The 21,383-nt window shown below is 43.2% G+C and overlaps 1 protein-coding gene across 3 annotated transcripts in view; it reads left to right on the top strand.

The window, feature by feature from the left end:
- zgc:153039 (uncharacterized protein LOC767698 homolog) overlaps positions 1–10,895 on the top strand; it is a 42,274-nt gene extending 31,379 nt beyond the window's left edge. For 2 of the 3 annotated variants that reach the window (XM_053646520.1, XM_053646517.1), the window contains 4 exons: positions 3,214–3,406; positions 4,249–4,423; positions 5,240–5,386; positions 6,059–10,895. In XM_053646520.1, coding sequence (XP_053502495.1) covers positions 3,214–3,406; positions 4,249–4,423; positions 5,240–5,386; positions 6,059–6,981 — 1,438 coding nt within the window. In that variant the 3' untranslated portion in view covers positions 6,982–10,895. The remainder of the gene's footprint in view (positions 1–3,213; positions 3,407–4,248; positions 4,424–5,239; positions 5,387–6,058) is intronic. The other variant, XM_053646519.1, reaches the window with a different exon arrangement.
- The last annotated feature ends 10,488 nt before the right edge of the window (positions 10,896–21,383 follow it).

The raw sequence follows: 21,383 nt of genomic DNA, 5'->3' as shown, positions 1-21,383 counted from the left end.
CAGGGTACAGTATGAGTGACCGTAATGACAGGGTACAGTAAGAGTAATGACAGGGTACAGTATGAGTGACCGTAATGACAGGGTACAGTATGAGTGACCGTAATGACAGGGTACAGTATGAGTGACCGTAATGACAGGGTACAGTATGAGTGACAGTAATGACAGGGTACAGTAAGAGTAATGACAGGGTACAGTATGAGTGACAGTAATGACAGGGTACAGTAAGAGTAATGACAGGGTACAGAATGAGTGACAGTAATGACAGGGTACAGTAAGAGTAATGACAGGGTACAGAATGAGTGACAGTAATGACAGGGTACAGTTAGAGTAATGACAGTAATGACAGGGTACAGAATGAGTGACAGTAATGACAGGGTACAGAATGAGTGACAGTAATGACAGGGTACAGAATGAGTAACAGTAATGACAGGGTACAGAATGAGTGACAGTAATGACAGGGTACAGTAAGAGTAATGACAGGGTACAGTTAGAGTAATGACAGTAATGACAGGGTACAGTAAGAGTAATGACAGGGTACAGTTAGAGTAATGACACTAATGACAGGGTACAGTAAGAGTAATGACAGGGTACAGTATGAGTGACCGTAATGACAGGGTACAGTAAGAGTAATGACAGGGTACAGTATGAGTGACTGTAATGACAGGGTACAGTAAGAGTAATGACAGGGTACAGTATGAGTGACCGTAATGACAGGGTACAGTATGAGTGACAGTAATGACAGGGTACAGTAAGAGTAATGACAGGGTACAGTATGAGTGACAGTAATGACAGGGTACAGTAAGAGTAATGACAGGGTACAGAATGAGTGACAGTAATGACAGGGTACAGTTAGAGTAATGACAGGGTACAGTTAGAGTAATGACCGTAATGACAGGGTACAGAATGAGTGACAGTAATGACAGGGTACAGTAAGAGTAATGACAGGGTACAGTAAGAGTAATGACAGGGTACAGTAAGAGTAATGACGGGGTACAGTATGAGTGACAGTAATGACAGGGTACAGTAAGAGTAATGACGGGGTACAGTATGAGTGACAGTAATGACAGGGTACAGTAAGAGTAATGACAGGGTACAGTAAGAGTAATGACAGGGTACAGTAAGAGTAATGACGGGGTACAGTATGAGTGATAGTAATGACAGCGTACAGTAAGAGTAATAATAGGGTACAGTAATTAATGACGGTATAGTACGAGTGATGACAGTAATGATGGGGTACAGTAATTAATGACAGTAATGACGGTACAGTACGAGTGATGACAGTAATGATAGGGTACAGTAATTAATGACCGGGTACAGTAATGACAGCTAATAACAGAACAATAAGAGTAATGACAGTACAATAAGAGTAATCGGAGAGCAATGGCAGAGTACAGTAGGATTAATGATAGTGATACTGAAATGAGTAACCTCCAGTACTTACTGTTACTCTGACCTGGTGTCAGTATCAGTAATGATTCATCTCGAGTTACTTTTTCAAATCTCTCTATGCCATACTTCAGAACACTTCATTAGAAAGAAACTGATGGGGGTGGGGATGGTGGAGAAAGGCCAAATTCTATATCATCTTTTCATTTTGTGTGTGTGTGCGCATGTGTGCGCGCGTGTGTGTGTGTGTGTGTGTGTGTGTGTGTGTTTGTGTGTGTGGTCTGTAAGCACAGTTGTGTTAATTGGCTGATTGAACCAGTGAAAGTGATTAAATTGATTAATCGCTCCTGGACACAAACCGTCGTCCGCAATTACACGCTGTCTGTAACACTTAAAAAAAAAAAAAAAAAAAAAAAAAAAGAAGCTGTGTGTGTTGGAGGTTACAGAAACTTTGGTTTTGCTGACATCAGCAAGGTGACATCACTCAACCCAGCTGGGAGGGGAGGGGCCCAAAGCCTGATGGCTTTTAATATAATTACTCTATAGAAACAAGGGACAAGAAAGAGAGACAGGGGGAGAATGAAAAACAGACTGAGAGAGACAGAGACTCGGACAGTGAGACAGACGGACTGGGAGACAGACACACAGATTAAAATGATTAACCGTGGTAAATTCTACAATATTTGCGATTAACAGGTTTTTTTTCTCTGTTAATTTTTAAAAAATCGGATATTCCCTGTTTGTTCATAGAACTGTAGAAGCTGTAAATGTCACTTTTGTCACTTTGCACATGTGGCCGTGTGGCCGCCTTAGATTTATTAGTCTGTTTTCTGAAATTCTTCTGGAAAATGTCTGAAGCAGTTTCACCAGGAGAGAAAGATATAGACATTTTAGACCTTCAACGGTCTCTATCTGTCTGAGTCCTCAGAAACCGTATACAAGTAGACTGCAATAATACACACACACACACACACACACACACACACACACACACACACACACAGAGCAGATTATATGGTGAATATAAATGGGTTTAGGGTCAAAGTCATAAACAAAAACTCAAACAAAGCTGAGTGTGTGTGTGTGTGTGTGTGTGTGTGTGTGTGTGTGTGTGTGTGTGTATATACGGCTGAAGACAACACACTCGCACGTGTGTAATTGACATACATATAATCACCCATTTAAACCCTGTGTTAGTAAAAGGAGAGAGAGAGTGTGTGTGTGTGTGTGTGTGTGTGTGTGTGTGTGTACACACACACTCTGTGCCCAGATGTTCTCGGCTGAAGACAACACACTCGCACGTGTGTAATTGACATACATATAATCACCAATTTAAACCCTGTGTTAGTAAAAGGACGGAGAGAGAGAGAGTGAGTGAGTGTGTGTGCGTGCGTGCGTGCGCGCATGTGTTTGTGTTGTGTTTATGTTCCTGGTGGTGTTCAGATCCGCATTAGGGCTCTTACGGTCGCTGCTCTAACCGACGGTAATTAACTGACGTGCTGAGCGCATTAAATGCTTTTAAAGCTGCTGAAAGTCTCCAGCTTGGTTTTAGCGTCGCACCAAATTATATTATGCTCAGTATAAACACTCACACGCACTACAATATAAAGAAAGAGTGAGAAAAAAAGCAGGGGCTGGTGAGGGAACCACTGTTTATAGCTGCTATAATGATCGTGAGAACAGGAGTTAGCTTTTTTCATTAAATGCAACTATAAATGGATAAAAAGTGTTATCTGTTTAGTTACATTTAACGTTCACAAAACAAGTTAGCTCCTGTTGTCACTTATGTTATAGCACACCTGAAACGCTTTCTTTCTTCGTCTCCAGGCCCACGTTCCGTTACTTCACGTGGCACACGTGTGTGTTGGGCATCGTCGGCTGTGGAGTGATGATGTTTCTGATTAACGCCATCTACACCTCAGCCAGCATCGCCTTCATGCTTCTCCTGCTGCTGCTCATCCACTATCTGAGTCCGACTAGCAGCTGGGGCTACATTAGCCAGGCGCTGATCTTCCACCAGGTACACACGCGCGCGCGCACACACACACACACACATAAACACACATACGCGCACACACAAACATCCTCCGGAGGGGATTGTCACCAGGGGAACGGTTGCCAAGTGGCCAGGCACCAGACATCCATCTGAGCATCTGTGCGCTCCAGAAGAGTTATTACAACCACTTTACTTATTACACAGACACACGCACTCACGCCCATACGCTTAAACATGGACGTGTGCTCAAGTCACTGTCTGTAGCAGAAAAGTCTATAGTAAACAGCCCATCCAGCTCATCAGTGATTGGTCAGTAGTGACTTATTGGGGGCGGAGTTTGAGGCGACGTCGTCCAGGACGGGATGATTGACGGCAGAGGCTCAACCAGTTTAGATACATTTACCTGTCGCTCCATTCAAGTAGCTTTGAGACGTGATCACACTTTTACTTTCGGATCACGCTTTCACGTCGCCACAGTGGAGTCGTGTGATCACTCACGGTCCTGCCGTAAACAAGAAAAACAGCGGCATTAAAAGTCCTCAGTGTCATTTCTGTGTGTGTGGTCACGGAGAACCTCCTACTCTTCTGAAACGCCAACATTCCAGATCGTTCCAGGCCTCTGACCAGCTCACTAGGACAAGGAACAGTGAGGCAGATGGGAAAGGAAGCAGTTTTACAGTATAATATAATAAACCTGCCTAAGAGTAACAGTTTTTCTTTAACTATGGATAATACTCTTTTGAATGAGTGGCCTTCTAGTAAAAATTGGCATTTGTGCAATTCCTGCATCTTCTCTACTATGTGTCTACACTATATGACGTGTTTCTCTCTCGCGCTCGCTCTCTCTCTCTCCCCCTCCCTCTCAGGTGCGTAAATACCTGCTGATGCTGGACGTGCGTAAGGATCACGTGAAGTTCTGGAGACCTCAGGTGCTGCTGATGGTGGCCAACCCTCGTGCTAATGTCGGCCTCATCACCTTCATTAACGACATCAAGAAGAGCGGCCTTTACGTCCTCGGACACGTCCAGATCGGAGACCTGGGTAAGACTTCCTGACCACGTCTATTTAGGACCTGATAGTTACTGCAACGAAATTTGTGGCCGATCAGAAGTGAGAACTGAACAGCGTAACAGCCCCAGACATTTGGAGACTGAGTGATGGTGTGTTTTTATTTCTCCTGGCCGAGACGGTTAATCTTTTCGCGAGGTAGCAGTTTAGGCGAAGCTAGCAATGTTTCGGGAACGAGGACGTGTTCATAAACATCATTCAGCTTTAACAATCGAGCTTTGCTCACTGGAAGTGCCTCGTGCCTGAGTGTGGGTCATGGATCAGCATCTCTTTTTGTTTATTGCGTTCTTGAATAATGTATAGTGCGGGGTTGTTACGGTTTCACCATCAGATGGGTTGTTTTGTTTGTTTGTTTGTTTGTTTTGGTTTTTTGGCCCAGCATGCTGTTTTACTTTCAGCTTGTCCTGATGAAGAGAGTTTATTCAAAAAGTCATTCTCCAAATGTAAGCACAGCAGAACAGTTCAGGGGTTTGATCTATTTTTGGTTCCTTTTGATTTTTGTGTTTGTTTTGTTTTCTGTACAACGTTGTGCAAAGAGACTTTTGTAAAAAGTGTCCAGTATAACTTTCTCCTTTCATTTTTTTCTAACAGCTCCAGACACTCCAAAATCTCAGGCCTGTGTTTGTCTGGCGCTCTTTGATGATGTCATCTTGCTGTTTTATAGAAACACGCAAGAGTTTTTGTTTACTTTCAGTGAGCTTTTGGAAATTTTCATGAATGTCTCTGTGTGTGTGTGTGTGTGTGTGTGTGTGTGTGTGTGTGTGTGTGTGTGTGGTGTTTGCTCTGTAGCCAGTCTTCCCTCCGACCCTCTGCAGTGTCAGTACGACTCGTGGCTCTCCCTGGTGGATCACCTGAACATTAAAGCCTTCGTTAACCTGACGCTAGCTGACTCTGTACGACACGGAGTGCAGCACCTGCTCTTCATCTCTGGACTCGGTTAGCATGCACACACTCACTGACTCTCACACACACACACACACACTTTTCTTGGTTTATGCTAAAGGTTTCGATACCAATATATATTTAAAGTTGGGCTTTAAACCATTACCTGGAGCCGAAGGCATGATTAAAGATTTAAGCAGTATCCCAAGTTGTAGCATATGGCAGAGGTGCCAGTATTTAAGGTTTACCTGTAGCATTTACAATTTTTCACCTGTTGTCATGGCGATGCAGGAGCCGTCCTTAAAAACTACGCTTTACTGCTTTTCAGCTACGGGATGCATTTTCACATCGGAGTAAACCGCGACGTTTTAATTGCATTAAAATATATGCAAAAAATAAAGCACGGTGTGATGTGATCTCGAGTGATGTAGCGTGATCTAGAGTATCCCAGTCCTCAGGATCAGCCAGAAATTCTACATTCTCTCAACCAAGAGCACCAAAACATGTTAGTCCCTTCACTGTCTTCAGGGTCATGAGACAAAAACGAACACCGCTTTTTCATGTTGCCAAGAAACCACAGAGCGCAAGCTGCTCTGTCCTGAAGACGTCAGAAATCTTCAAATTTCAGCTTTACCTCTGACTGTTCCACCTCCCGTCCAATCAGAATCCAGAATTTAACAGCACATGGTGTAAATAACTGGATATCTTTTGGTTCTTTTCTTCCAGGCGGTATGAGACCGAACACGTTGGTTCTGGGGTTCTATGACGACATTCCTCCTAAGGACCGGCTCCAAGATCGTTCGTTCCACTCGAGCAGATCTCTGGAAAACCCCGTGTTTCCTGACGAGCCGGAAGATCCGGTCTTTCATTTCCCTCCTCTCCGCGGCAGCATGGACGGAGCCTGGCAGGGGAAAGTGATCGGCCCTCAGGAGTACGTCAGCGTGATCGCGGATGCCGTGAAGATGCTGAAGAACGTGGCGTTGGCGAGGTACTTCTGCCAGTTCGACCACACCAGGGCCCGTCAGAACGCCGTCTTCGTGGACGTGTGGCCCGTCAACCTGCTCCGACCCGACAGCTGCTCTTACGTCGACACTTGCTCACTTTTCCTTCTCCAGCTGGCCTGCATTCTCAACATGACCAGGGCGTGGCGCAAGGCCAGGCTCCGCCTCTTCCTGTGCGTGGAGACGGGGCGGAGTCTGAAGGAGGCGGAGCGTAAGCTGGGTCAGCTGCTGAAGGAGCTCCGGATGAAGGCGGACATTTTCACGGTGCCGTGGGACGCTCAGGTGGCGCTGCACTGGCAGAGGCAGACCAGCTCTAAAAAAAGAAAGAAGAACGGAGGAGAGACCGAGGAAGAGGCGGAGCTAGAAGAGGAGGAGGAGGAGGAGTCGGAGTCGGAGGAGGAGGAGTATGCAAACGGTTACCACAGCAACACTTCCCGCCTGACGGACGACTACTTACTTGCTGTTAATAGGCTGATCAGCGACCAGCCCTGCCCTCCCCCTGCTGTGCGTTTCCTGTATTTGCCCCGCCCACCTGCTGACACGCGCCGGTACTGTGACTATCTGCATCAGCTGGAGCTGCTGAGCCGTGACCTTGGGCCCACTTTACTCATCCACGGGGTCACGCCCGTCATCACTACTGACCTTTGACCTTCACAAGGGTGGCAAAAACTGTAGAGAACAGAAGGTCTGTTAGAAAAGCTCCACTTCCCTCTCGTTTATTCTCCGCATTTTTTCCTTGTTTTTATTCGTTTCCCTTTCTCTCTCTTTTCCCTTTTTTTCTTTTTCCCTTTATTTATTTTCTCCTTTTTTTTCCCTTTTTCCCTTTGTTTCCTTTTTTTTTTTTTTTTTTCTTTTGTTCCTTCCTTCATGTTTCCTGCTTCCCTCCTGATCCTCTTGATCATTCCTCACACAGCGATGGAGAGATGGTTTGTAAATATTAAGAGTCATGCTCTCTGCTGCCACATATTTCAGTATTTTCCAGGAACAGGTCTGGACCTCGGTGTTTCTATGGATACGAATGTACGTTTTTGTCGAAATATCGTTCGCCTCGGCGTTACACGACATCACATCGGTTAAAAATCACATTTCCTTCTCGGTTATAAATCCTCCATTTTGAGTCATTTCGACTAAAATGTGTTGGTTATTATTAAACGATGCAAACGATGCCGCCATCAACATGCAGACGTCACGCGCACGCTCCGCGCGCACGGTGCTGAGTGATCAGGCGAACTGTTTACATCTCCAGCAATCAGAGTTCAGGATCAACACGGAGAGATTCTGTCCAGCGGCACTGCACAGGGTCAGTCAAATCCTCTAGCTTCCAGTTTCAATTCTTAAACCATACAGCTAGCTTTGATTTTTTTAAAAATCTCTTTTTTGTAGATAATTTAGAAATGAACAGTGTGTTAAACCTGTGATAAAGCAGCGGTATTAATTCAGTGACGATCTGATGATAGAAACCTAATATAACTGTAACTGTTCCCAATCTACTGTCTACTACTTATCTTCCTCCTACTTCATTATACAGCACCTTCGGTCTTTATCTAGACTATCGTTGATTTGATTGAAAAAAATCAAAAATGAAATAAAAATTAGATTTAAAAATAAATGAATAAAAAAAGCACAATAAGAAAACAAGTGATTTTTTTTTTTTTTTTTAAATTCTCAAATTTAAGGACTAGCAAATTCCAGTTAAAGTATAATTAAAGGTTGACTTTCTTTAAAGACACGTGACGTGACCTTTCACACAAGCTGGATCTTTTTGAATACAGCTGTTGGACAGGAATGACCAGCGCCACACCAAATTAATGCGTCCACAATCGTGAGTTGTACTTAATAATAATAATAATAATAATAATAATAATAATACAAAAATACCAAATTTATTTTGCAAATAAATGTTGTATTTTTATTTCAATATATTTTTTTTCCTTTATGACTCAGTTCTTTGACCAACTTGATTAGAACTGTTCAGAAATGTGAGTTAATATGTTAATAATAATAATAATAATAATAATAATAATAATAATAATATTGATGGGTTCAAGTCGAGATGCGATTGTCTGCTGCGTAAAAAAGAGGTTCAGAAACCGTTCACGTGCTGCTCTTTTCTGAAATAATAAATACAATAATATAAACAACAACAAAACAACGTCTCTAAGCAGTGCACAAAGAATAAAATGAATTCCTCTCACAGTTCAGCATTTCCTTAAACTTCCATTATGCTAAAAACAGGAACGGATGCGAATGAATGAATAATTCTGATGGTTATTATTAATGAATGAATGAATGAGTAATTACTTTAATTCATTCGAATGAATTATTTATAGCTGAGTAATCTGTTATTTTAATAAAAACCTTTTCTTTCATCGTGGCGCTTTTATTACGCGCGTGTCGGTTCTGTGACTTTTTAAAGACACCGGGACGTTTCCTCTTTCAGACAGAGCACTTATCAGACACTTCCTGTTGTGGTGGGGTTTTTTTTTTTTTGTTGGTTTGAAAATTACAGCCGGCGTTCAGTCGCTCGTGTCGCTTTGCGGCTCTGAAAGTACGAGCTGAAACTCAGAAATGTTCATTTTGTGCTCCACAGACTCGGAACAACGCGGCGACACTTCCTACACATCTCTCCTGTTTAAAGTTTGGCGCAGACAGAGGAGGATAAAATAACACAAACTTCTGCATCTCTCTGTAATGTTGGATGAATGCTGAGTGATTTTTATAAAATCGGAGCAGAACTTGTGATTAATCTGTGAAATGTAATAACAGAACGAATCTGAAGGCATGAACGAGTCTCGATGGCAATATTTAAACCATTCCACGAGTGCGTGGTGGTGTGTTGAAGAAGATGAAAAGACTTTGGAGATTTAACGAGTAATTTCACACACTGATTTATCGACTGGGAGTTTAGTCGGAGAACGAAGATGAACAGAACTGCAGACTCGAACGCATGCTGTGTGTTTGTGGGTCAAATTTAACTCGTGCCTTTAAAATCAATTTGAGTCGACACTTTACCTTAAAGTTTACTAACATTCATTTACTGAATGAATTAATGAACATAAACTCCAGCGTGAATAAACTGCTCCATTTAACGCAGTAAGATTACACCTTAACTCTTTTTCTTTCCTACCTTTAGACTTTTTGATCCCTTCTTTCTTTCCCTTTTTTGTTTGCTCTTTTCTTTATTGCTTCCATTATTCTTTTTTTTATTCTTTTTTCTTCCTTTTTCCCCTTTGTGCTCCCTTCCATTTTCCATTTTTTCATTTTTCCTTTCTTCCCTTTTTCTTTCTTTTTCTTTCTTTCTGTTTTTCTGTCTTTCTGTCTTTCTTTCTGTCTGTCCATCTTTCTTTGTCTTTCTGTCTGTCCATCTCTTTCTTTGTCTTTCTGTCTGTCTCTTTCTTTGCCTTTCTTTCTTTCTTTCTTTCGTTCTTTTTCTGTCTCTTTCTTTGTCTTTCTTTCTTTGTCTCTTTCTTTGTCTTCCCGTCTTCCTTCTGTCTGTCTTTCTTTCTTTGTCTGTCTCTTTCTTTGTCTTTCTGTCTGTCTCTTTCTTTGTCTTTCTTTCTGTCTGTCCATCTCTTTTTGTCTTCCTGTCTTCCTTCTGTGTCTGTCTGTCTGTCTTTCTTTCTGTCTGTCCATCTCTTTCTTTGTCTTCCTGTCTTCCTTCTGTGTCTGTCTGTCTGTCCATCTCTTTCTTTGTCTTCCTGTCTTCCTTCTGTGTCTGTCTGTCTGTCCATCTCTTTCTTTGTCTTCCTGTCTTCCTTCTGTGTCTGTCTGTCTGTCTTTCTCTTTCTTTGTCTTCCTGTCTTCCTTCTGTGTCTGTCTGTCTTTCTTTCTTTCTGTCTGTCTGTCTGTCTGTCTTTCTGTCTGTCTGTCTGTCTGTCTGTCTGTCTGTCTGTCTTTCTTTCTGTCTGTCCGTCTCTTTCTTTGTCTTTCTGTCTTCCTTCTGTCTGTCTGTCTTTGATTCCGTGTTAATGAAGTGCACCTGCGTGAATGTTTATTCAGCCCCCGACTAAAAATAAATTAGCATAAATGAGATGTTAATAATTTGCTGAACTCTGGCCTCCAGGTGTTAATATTAAACCTGGTTTTCAGTCTCAGTTCTGAATTCTAATGAAGTTCTAAAAGTTGTTCAGTGTGAGATGATGTTTTCCTCACCGAGATGAACATGAATTAGTGTAGGTGTTCATTATTTAATATGAACCCAGTCATGACAGTTTTGAGTTAATAAATGAAGATCAGTGACGTGAACTTTAATGTAAAGTGATTAAACCTTGTGTACTCAGTTTTATTTCACTTGAGTGAAACCAAAGTGTGTGTGCACGTGTGTGTGTGTGTTTACCTACAATAATAAAATATTAATAATAAGTTTTCTGTATGTTTACTACTAAAATATACTGAATGTACGACATGGTGTTAACTGACATTTGATTTTAATCTGGAAGATGCCCTGATATATTTGGGTTTATATTTTCAGGTCTGTTCACATGTAGAAATTTTCATTCTGAATTAAATTAAAGTGTTTTGTTTACCTTCAGTGTTATTCGGTATTTATTTTGATTTACTGTCCAGAGCGAGATTTTATTTTCTTCTTTAATAAACATCCATCACATCACCGTTTTATTTAAGAAAAATATCTGAAACTAAGTGAACAAGTATTAACACCACGGTGTTGGAATGTTAACACGGCATGACGATGTGTATTGATGAGTTTAATACATCAGGACATGAGGAACTGATTATATGGAGTATTAGAATGTTAACATCATACATGTTCTCATAGAGTACAGAATTGTTGACCAGGGCCAATCTGTAAACGTGAGCAGGTTAATTGACGAACATCATTTTCACTGTTTTTCTGATTAGGAGGCGTGGGGGTTTAGGGTTTAAGGTAAGGGCGTGGGGGTTTAGGGTAAGGGCATGGAGATTTAGGGTAAGGGCTTGGGGGTTTAGGGTAAGGGCATGGAGATTTAGGGTAAGGGCTTGGGGGTTTAGGGTAAGGGCGTGGGGGTTTAGGGTAAGGGCATGGAGATTTAGGGTAAGGGATTGGGGGTTTAGGGTAAGGGCTTGGGGGTTTAGGGTAAGGGCTTGGGGGTTTAGGGTAAGGGCATGGGGGTTTAGGGTAAGGGCTTGGGGGTTTAGGGTAAGGGCATGGGGGTTTAGGGTAAGGGCTTGGGGGTTTAGGGTAAGGGCTTGGGGGTTTAGGGTAAGGGCATGGGGGTTTAGGGTAAGGGCTTGGGGGTTTAGGGTAAGGGCTTGGGGGTGGGGGTTTAGGGTAAGGGGTTTGGGAGTGGGGGTTTAAGGTAAGGGCGTGGGGGTTTAGGGTAAGGGCATGGGAGTTTAGGGTAAGGGGTTTGGGGTTTAAGGTAAGGGCGTGGGGGTTTAGGGTAAGGGCATGGAAATTTAGGGTAAGGGGTTTGGGAGTGGGGGTTTAAGGTAAGGGCGTGGGGGTTTAGGGTAAGGGCATGGAAATTTAGGGTAAGGGGTTTGGGGTTTAAGATAATGTCTTGGGGGTTTAGGGTAAGGGCTTGGGGGTTTAGGGTAAGGGCTTGGGGGTTTAGGGTAAGGGCTTGGGGCTTTAGGGTAAGGGCTTGGGGCTTTAGGGTAAGGGCTTGGGGGTTTAGGGTAAGGGCTTGGGGCTTTAGGGTAAGGGCTTGGGGGTTTAGGGTAAGGGCATGGGGCTTTAGGGTAAGGGATTGGGGGTTTAGGGTAAGGGCATGGGGGTTTAGGGTAAGGGCTTGGGGGTTTAGGGTAAGGGGTTTGGGAGTGGGGGTTTAGGGTAAGGGCATGGAAATTTAGGGTAAGGGCTTGGGGGTTTAGGATAAGGGCTTGGGAGTTTAGGGTAAGGGCTTGGGGGTTTAGGGTAAGGGCTTGGGGGTTTAGGGTAAGGGGTTTAGGAGTGGGGGTTTAGGGTAAGGGCGTGGGGGTTTAGGATAAGGGCTTGGGGTTTAGGGTAAGGGGCATGGTTTGCACTTCAGGGTGGTTTGAGTGGACTGAACACCCCCAATCTGAGCCCCCCCAATCTGAGCCCCAGCAGCCCCCAACAAGAATAAAGTCTAAGCCCAAAATGTAAGTAATTGATACATTTTTCCTTATTATTAATAACAGTACATTTCCATTCTTGTTTAAAGAAAGCATGACTGGCTCAGCACTGCTCGGGCACAGGTGGCGTTTTAAACAAGGACACATCTGTCAGTGTTTGTTGGATGATTTAAAACTTAACATTACTGAAGTTGGTGGTAATGGGAGGGATTTCTTTGTTTAAGGATGTGGAAGCAAGTGCTACAAGTCTGTTTATTAACACATTTTACTAAAAAAGTGATACAAGAATTTGAAGCTAGCATCACAAGTGTTAGCTGGACTGCTAGCATTGACTGCATTAGCGACACATTGCTGCAATTCAGCTCGATTCAGATTTATTTGTATGCAAAATTTCACTGGGAGCCAATGCAGTGTGGATAAGATCGGGGTGATGTGGTCGTATCTTCTGGTTCTAGTTAGGACTCTAGCAGCTGCATTCTGGACTAACTGGAGCTTGTTTATGCTCCTACTGGAACATCCAGACAGTACGGCATTACAGTAATCTAGTCTACAAGTGACGAAAGCATGAACTAATATTTCTGCATCGTGTAGTGACAATATATTTCTTATCTTAGCAACATTTCTGATATAAAGAAGGCTATTCTAGTAATATAATCTACATGAGCATCAAATGATAGGCTGGAGTCAATAATCACTCCAAGGTCTTTAACTGCTGTACATGATGAAACAGAAAGTCCAGCCAGAGTTACTGTGAGATCAGAAAGATTACTTCTAGCTACACGCGGTCCTAGTACAAGTTCTTCTGTCTTATTAGAATTAAGTAAAAGGAAGTTAATAATCATCCAACGTCTAATGTCCTTTACACAATCCTCAACTTTATTGAGCTGCTGTCTGTCCTCTGGCTTCGCTGAAACATACAGCTGTGTCTCATCAGCATAACAGTGGAAGATAATTCCATGTTTACGAATAATGTGACCCAGAGGTAGCATATACAAAGTAAAAAGCAGCGGGCCTAAAACAGAACCTTGTGGAACACCAAACTTACCTCGGTATGCACAGAGACGTCTCCATTTACATCTACGAACTGATAACGATCGGTCAGATAAGACCTGAGCCAGGAGAGGACTGTTCCCTTAATGCCAACAACATTTTCTAATCTATCAAGGAGAATAGTATGATCTATAGTATCAAAAGCTGCACTAAGGTCAAGTAACACAAGCAGCGAGACACAACCCTGATCAGAGGCCAGTAGTAGGTCATTTACTACTTTAACTAACGCTGTCTCTGTGCTATGATGAGGCCTAAACCCCGACTGATACATTTCATGAATGTTATTCCTATGTAAGTACGAGCATAACTGCTGTGTACAACCTTTTCTAAGATTTGATATTGGCCTATAGTTGGACAGGATTGACTGATTGATTGATTGATTTAACTTTATTGTCCACCAATGTGGAAATTCTTTTTTGGCTTCTCAAACACAAATAAACCCCCAATTATACACATACACACAATGTACAACTATAGGCCAATATATTGACAAGGGTTGAGGTCAGGTTTAATAACTGCTAGTTTAAATGGTTTCAGTACGTACCATAACTGCTACATACCAGTGCTAAGGGAAGAGTTGATTATTTTTTCGAAGGGATTTGGATTATTAACTTCTGTAATAATCTGTTTGAAGAAACATGCAGGTAAGGGATCTAGTATACAAGAAATTAATTAAATTAGTTCAATATTGCTATATTATTATCTACAGGGTTAGTTATATGACACTCTGGTTTTTTGTGTAATGTTTTCAATTTTGCCGGTGAAAAACTCCATGAACTCGTCGCTGCTATATGATGATTGTGATTGTGTGCATGTTTCTGTGGTGGATTTATTCCTAGTTCATTTTGCTACAGTATTGAATAAGAATCTAGACACCAGACTGCTGCTGCTGGAGAAGAGTGGAGAGCTCACTGCACACACACACACTTCCTCATCCTGCGTAGTACTGCTCCTGCGTTTCCGGATCCGGTTCCTTCACTACTCTCACAACGGTGTTTTACACCTAATGTAAATGTGTCATAGCGCTGAATGTAAGGCCGTTTGTTCGGTATGGAAATATTCGGGACGCAAAAAAGACTTTCTTGCTTTCTCTTATTGTCTTTGATGTGTTTGAGAGAATAAATGCTGATTTTCTTAGCACTTGTAATTACAAAACACGGCTAGTCTCCATTCAAGTGGCACGTGCACAGCGGATTTAATATACATAGACATAATAACCCCCCGAACCACAGCCCCCCGAGACACACACACACACACACCAACCCAGAGTGTAATTCAAACAGTAGTAATGGGCTAGCTGAGTGTGTGTGTATGAGAGAGAGAGAGAGAGAGAGAGAGAGTGTATGGTGTGGTAGAATAAGGATGCCGAACTGCCATTATTACCATCGTCATCGCCATGGGTACATGAGATGCCATAAGCGACCTCGCTCAGTAAACCACACCAAACACACACACACACACTCTGCCCACTCTCAAGTCCAGTTCAGCTTCACACAAATTCTCTCGAGCTATTTCACTCTCTCTGGCAATTTATGTTTTTGCATCTCATAACTGCTGTGTGTGTGTGTGTGTGTGTGTGTGTGTTTGAGTGTGTGTGTGTGTGTGTTTCGGTTTGAGGCCATAGGCAAATATGACATTTGTTCCAGTCATGCATCAGATGGGAAATTGGATAGTTTATGGTGTGTGTGTCTGTGTGTGTGAGAGAGAGAGAGAGAGAGAGAGAGAGAGAGAGAATGTGGTTGGAGTAGTTCATAAACTCAATACAATGTGGACACATTTTTATCTCACACACAGTTAACAATTGTGTAACTGCCTTACTCTGTGTTATTACTCTCTCTGTGTGTGTGTGTGTGTGTGGTTGTAGTTGCCCACAGATGGCTTGGTGGAACTTTCTGGAACATCATCCAGAGCTATAACAGATTTCTGAAAGCCTCTGAGTCACCCGGTCATGCAGCAGCAACAGTCGGGTCTCAAGGGCAGCTGGCAGCGATGTACTCCCACGTAGCGGGGCAGAACCCGGGTCAACACTGGTGTCTGCAGGGAGGCAACCTCCAGGGCACCAAATGGTACTCCAGCTGGAGACTCCACCCTCCAGGAGCCCGGGGTTAACACTGACATAAACACCAGCATGGTCATGGTCCCTTGAATAGGTTCTTAGAAAAAAAGGTTCTATTAAGGTTCCTTAGCTTCTTAAGTTTTGCTTGAAAGCCTTTCAGATAAGGAACCAGACAGGTGTTCTGCCAAAAGGACAAATCCATCCTGATCAACTGACACGTCCCAGAATGAGATGCAGCCGAGTTACGTCAGAGAGTTAGCGATGTACGAGACGATGGGCGTGATGGTTCCGACGGCGGTGTTTGAGCAGAGTGTACAGATGAGGAGCTGAAAGAGCTGAAGGACTAAAGCACCGCCGCATCATTCTCTGTAGGCTGAGATGAAGTGATGGCTGAGATGAAGTCCCGCTGCACCACTATCAGCAAGGCATTGTGGGTAATGTAGGAAACCGCTCACCACACCAAACCTTGATCAAACTGAAAGGCTTTTGACACAACCGAAGATCACGTATTGATTATTAATGTATAATGGATGTATAATCAATATATGATCATCAGTTGTGCAAAAGACTTTCACTGTGGTGAGCGGTGTCCTACATTACCCCTCATCTGTACACGCTGTTCAAACTCCGCCATCATGCTCGTCATCTCGTACATGGCCCAGCCAACTCTCTGCTGTAACTCAGCTGCATTGCATTCTGGGACGTCTCCACTACTTCTCCACTGGCTTTCTTATTCATATGAATTTGAATGAATATTCATGCAGCAATAAATATGCTTGTCATCTTCTCATTCACATATCACCGTATCATCGTGTGCGTAAGACGGTGGTCTAGACGCCAGTGACTTCTACTCTTCTAGGTGTGAACTACATGCAGGTGAGTTTAATAATCTGACATCAATCATCTGAAAAGCCACTTAAGCAGCCGTGTAACCCAAGACTGAGAACCAGGAACTTTCCTCACGTAAATGCTCACGTAACTTCTGTACTCCGTGCCTCGTTAGAGAACAACCGAGAAACGAAATCTTTAAGTGAAAGCTTGTAAGACCTGCTGAGAAGCTGACACACAGACCTACACACACACTTCCTCCTTCTTAGAACTTTTCCTCTCATAAACTGTCGGATTCTGACAGGGATTTATACACTTTGGCACGTTGCTCAGAGTGTTTGAAAATGGAGTCCATTTCCATTAAATGTGTGAAAGCACTGTGCATGACTCAAAGGGAATCGGTAAATGGCGGTTAAATTATGCACTTGCTCTGAATACTTACTCATGCTGTTATTTGTCTCAGTTATGTCAAGATGTGTTTTTTTTTTTTTTGTCTGGACCTCGCTTTGAGTCGTGCGTAGTGCTCTCACATTTCATGGAAGTGCACTCCGTATTCAAAGACGGATCTCCACACAAAAGTGCATAAATCTCTGTCAGAAATCTTACAGCATGAGACAGGAGGGAGGCGAGAGATCCTGAGAGGAAGGAAGCGCGCACGTGTTCTCTGTTTCAATGAACAACGCTTTTACTAATTAAAAACTCTCGACATCTTTAATCTCAAGGCACTGTTTCATTCCGGATCCTGATTGGTCGGAAGGTGTGGATTCATTTTCTAGAACAGCAGCTCTGACAGCAGTGCAGCCGCAAATCATAGGTTTATGTCCATGCGTTCGTTCTGATACGTCACCGTTTCTATAGCAACAGCTCAGTCCTGGTGGACGCGCCATGTAAATAGATTACAAAAGGGTAACGGGGGGGGGGGGAACAAATCAAAATGGAAGGAGTCTACAGTGTCAGTGCTTTGTAACAGTCAGAGGTAAGGCTATAACTTTTCAGACATCAAGACAGACAGAGTTCATACTTTGCGGCTTCTCGATTTATGCGTTTTTTTTTTTATGTTAATAACTTCAAGAGAGAGGAAAAAGCGCGGCCGGGGCCGGGGGAGAACGACCGTTTATAGCTGCTGTACCGTAAGCGAGAACAGGAACTAACTTGTTAGCTGGTAGAGGAGGATGGTGAAAGGAAAAGACCGAAGGTGAGGGGAGAAAGAGGAGTCTTTGTAGGATTTTAATGGATTTGGCATATGTACATACCTCAGACAGCGCTCTCTCTCTCTCTCTCTCTCTCTCTCTCTCTCTCTCTCTCTCGGAGGTATGTCGAGAGAGAGAAAGGGAAGGAGAGAGACAGAGATGTGAGAGGTCATAGATACATGTTTATTTAACTCTCATTTTCACCACACACACTCACTCACATCATCAGTGTCAGCGCTCACGTTTCATTGTCAGGCACAGCAGTAACCCAAACACCACACACACACACACACACACACACACACAGTGAGCTATGGTGTGTGTTCTCAGTGCTACACCTTAACAGATTCAATCTAGAGAGTCTTGTTGTTTTATACTCTCTCTTTTCGAAATGCTGAAATGTTAATACTAACAGGAATGATAGTATTGATTATAGTAATAAGAATTTAAAATAAAACTATTCCATCAGCAGCCTGGGCTCACACACACACACACACACACACACACACACACACTGCAAATACCGCACAGTATCCCAGAGTGCTTTGCAAACACACCTGACTGTGAGAAAGTGTAGTGCAGACGCATTTGGGAGTTGTTTCCACCTCGTTAATTTAAAGGTGTAAAATCCAGTACGCATTACGTGTAATTAAGCAGAGGATGGAGTACGGTCTATGAGTGCCCTGAAGTCTGTTCATTACCTACTTATCATTACTTATCCCCTACACACAGAACAAATTGACACACAGCATCAGTCTTAATATCACTGTCTCACTTCTACCTTCTCTCTCTTTCAGTTCTCCCCCCCACTCCCTTTCTCTCCCTGCTCTAGTGAGTTTTATGTGACAGCACCATTTTCTGCTTGGCCTGAAGAACAAACACAGAGTCATAAATGTGTCACCACTCGCCCGTCTCACTTACTCTCTCTCGGAGTATATGTACAAGATCCCTACTCACCCTACAGATCATCTATACTCTTTCTCATCTACACTTCCTCTCCACTCCACCAATTTCTACCTGTAACAAAACCCGCTACATGCCAAACTACCGACTCAACTCATGTATCTTACTCATCTACCTTCCACCTATACTCAACCCGTCTATACTGGTTCTCATCCACACTCCACCTACTCATCCACACTCCAAAATACCCCACTATACTCAACCCGTCTATACTGATTCTCATCCACACTCCACCTACTCATCCACACTCCAACATACCCCACTATACTCAACCCGTCTATACTGGTTCTCATCCACACTCCACCTACTCATCCACACTCCAACATACCCCACTATACTCAACCCGTCTATACTGATTCTCATCCACACTCCAACATACCCCACTATACTCAACCCATCTATACTGATTCTCATCCACACTCCAACATACCCCACTATACTCAACCCATCTATACTGATTCTCATCCACACTCCACCTACTCATCCACACTCCAAAATACCCCACTATACTCAACCCGTCTATACTGATTCTCATCCACACTCCACCTACTCATCCACACTCCAACATACCCCACTATACTCAACCCGTCTATACTGGTTCTCATCCACACTCCACCTACTCATCCACACTCCAAAATACCCCACTATACTCAACCCGTCTATACTGATTCTCATCCACACTCCACCTACTCATCCACACTCCAACATACCCCACTATACTCAACCCGTCTATACTGGTTCTCATCCACACTCCACCTACTCATCCACACTCCAACATACCCCACTATACTCAACCCGTCTATACTGATTCTCATCCACACTCCAACATACCCCACTATACTCAACCCGTCTATACTGGTTCTCATCCACACTCCACCTACTCATCCACACTCCAACATACCCCACTATACTCAACCCATCTATACTGATTCTCATCCACACTCCAACATACCCCACTATACTCAACCCGTCTATACTGATTCTCATCCACACTCCACCTACTCATCCACACTCCAACATACCCCACTATACTCAACCCGTCTATACTGGTTCTCATCCTCACTCCACCTACTCATCCACACTCCAACATACCCCACTATACTCAACCCGTCTATACGGGTTCTCATCCTCACTCCACCTACTCATCCACACTCCAACATACCCCACTATACTCAACCCGTCTATACTGATTCTCATCCACACTCCAACATACCCCACTATACTCAACCCGTCTATACTGATTCTCATCCACACTCCACCTACTCATCCACACTCCAACATACCCCACTATACTCAACCCATCTATACTGATTCTCATCCACACTCCAACATACCCCACTATACTCAACCCATCTATACTGATTCTCATCCACACTCCAACATACCCCACTATACTCAACCCATCTATACTGATTCTCATCCACACTCCACCTACTCATCCACACTCCAACATACCCCACTATACTCAACCCGTCTATACTGGTTCTCATCCACACTCCAACATACCCCACTATACTCAACCCATCTATACTGATTCTCATCCACACTCCAACATACCCCACTATACTCAACCCATCTATACTGATTCTCATCCACACTCCTCCTACTCATCCACACTCCAACATACCCCACTATACTCAACCCATCTATACTGATTCTCATCCACACTCCTCCTACTCATCCACACTCCAACATACCCCACTATACTCAACCCGTCTATACTGATTCTCATCCACACTCCACCTACTCATCCACACTCCAACATACCCCACTATACTCAACCCGTCTATACTGGTTCTCATCCACACTCCACCTACTCATCTATACTCCAACATACCCCACTATACTCAACCCGTCTATACTGGTTCTCATCCACACTCCAACATACCCCACTATACTCAACCCATCTATACTGATTCTCATCCACACTCCTCCTACTCATCCACACTCCAACATACCCCACTATACTCAACCCATCTATACTGATTCTCATCCACACTCCTCCTACTCATCCACACTCCAACATACCCCACTATACTCAACCCGTCTATACTGATTCTCATCCACACTCCACCTACTCATCCACACTCCAACATACCCCACTATACTCAACCCGTCTATACTGGTTCTCATCCACACTCCAACATACCCCACTATACTCAACCCATCTATACTGATTCTCATCCACACTCCAACATACCCCACTATACTCAACCCATCTATACTGATTCTCATCCACACTCCACCTACTCATCCACACTCCAACATACCCCACTATACTCAACCCATCTATATACTGGTTCTCATCCACACTCCACCTACTCATCTATACTCCAACATACCCCACTATACTCAACCCGTCTATACTGATTCTCATCCACACTCCACCTACTCATCCACACTCCAACATACCCCACTATACTTAACCCATCTATACTGGTTCTCATCCTCACTCCACCTACTCATCCACACTCCAACATACCCCACTATACTCAACCCGTCTATACTGGTTCTCATCCACACTCCAACATACCCCACTATACTTAACCCATCTATACTGGTTCTCATCCACACTCCACCTACTCATCTATACTCCAACATACCCCACTATACTCAACCCGTCTATACTCTTACTCTACACACCAAACTACCAATCTACACTCAACCGGTCTATCTTACTCGTCTGCTTTCCACCTACAGTCATGTGAAAAAAATAAGTACACCCCATAGAAAGTTTTTGACATATTTGAACAAGCAAACATTTGATTATCTTTGAAACGGTGTCTAGTAATAAAGTTGATATACTCGGAAAAAAACAACAACAGCATGTTCAATCATTTATTCAACAGAAATATCAATAGATGTGATATTCTTCTGTGGATAAAGTAAGTACACTGTTGGCCTCAGAAGCCAGTATTGCCTCCTTT

The sequence above is a fragment of the Ictalurus furcatus genome, chromosome 17 (assembly GCF_023375685.1).
Source record: "Ictalurus furcatus strain D&B chromosome 17, Billie_1.0, whole genome shotgun sequence".
NCBI classification, from domain to species: domain Eukaryota; kingdom Metazoa; phylum Chordata; class Actinopteri; order Siluriformes; family Ictaluridae; genus Ictalurus; species Ictalurus furcatus.
Note: the sequence above shows the minus strand (reverse complement) of the source record. Positions and strands in the feature narration are given on the sequence as shown.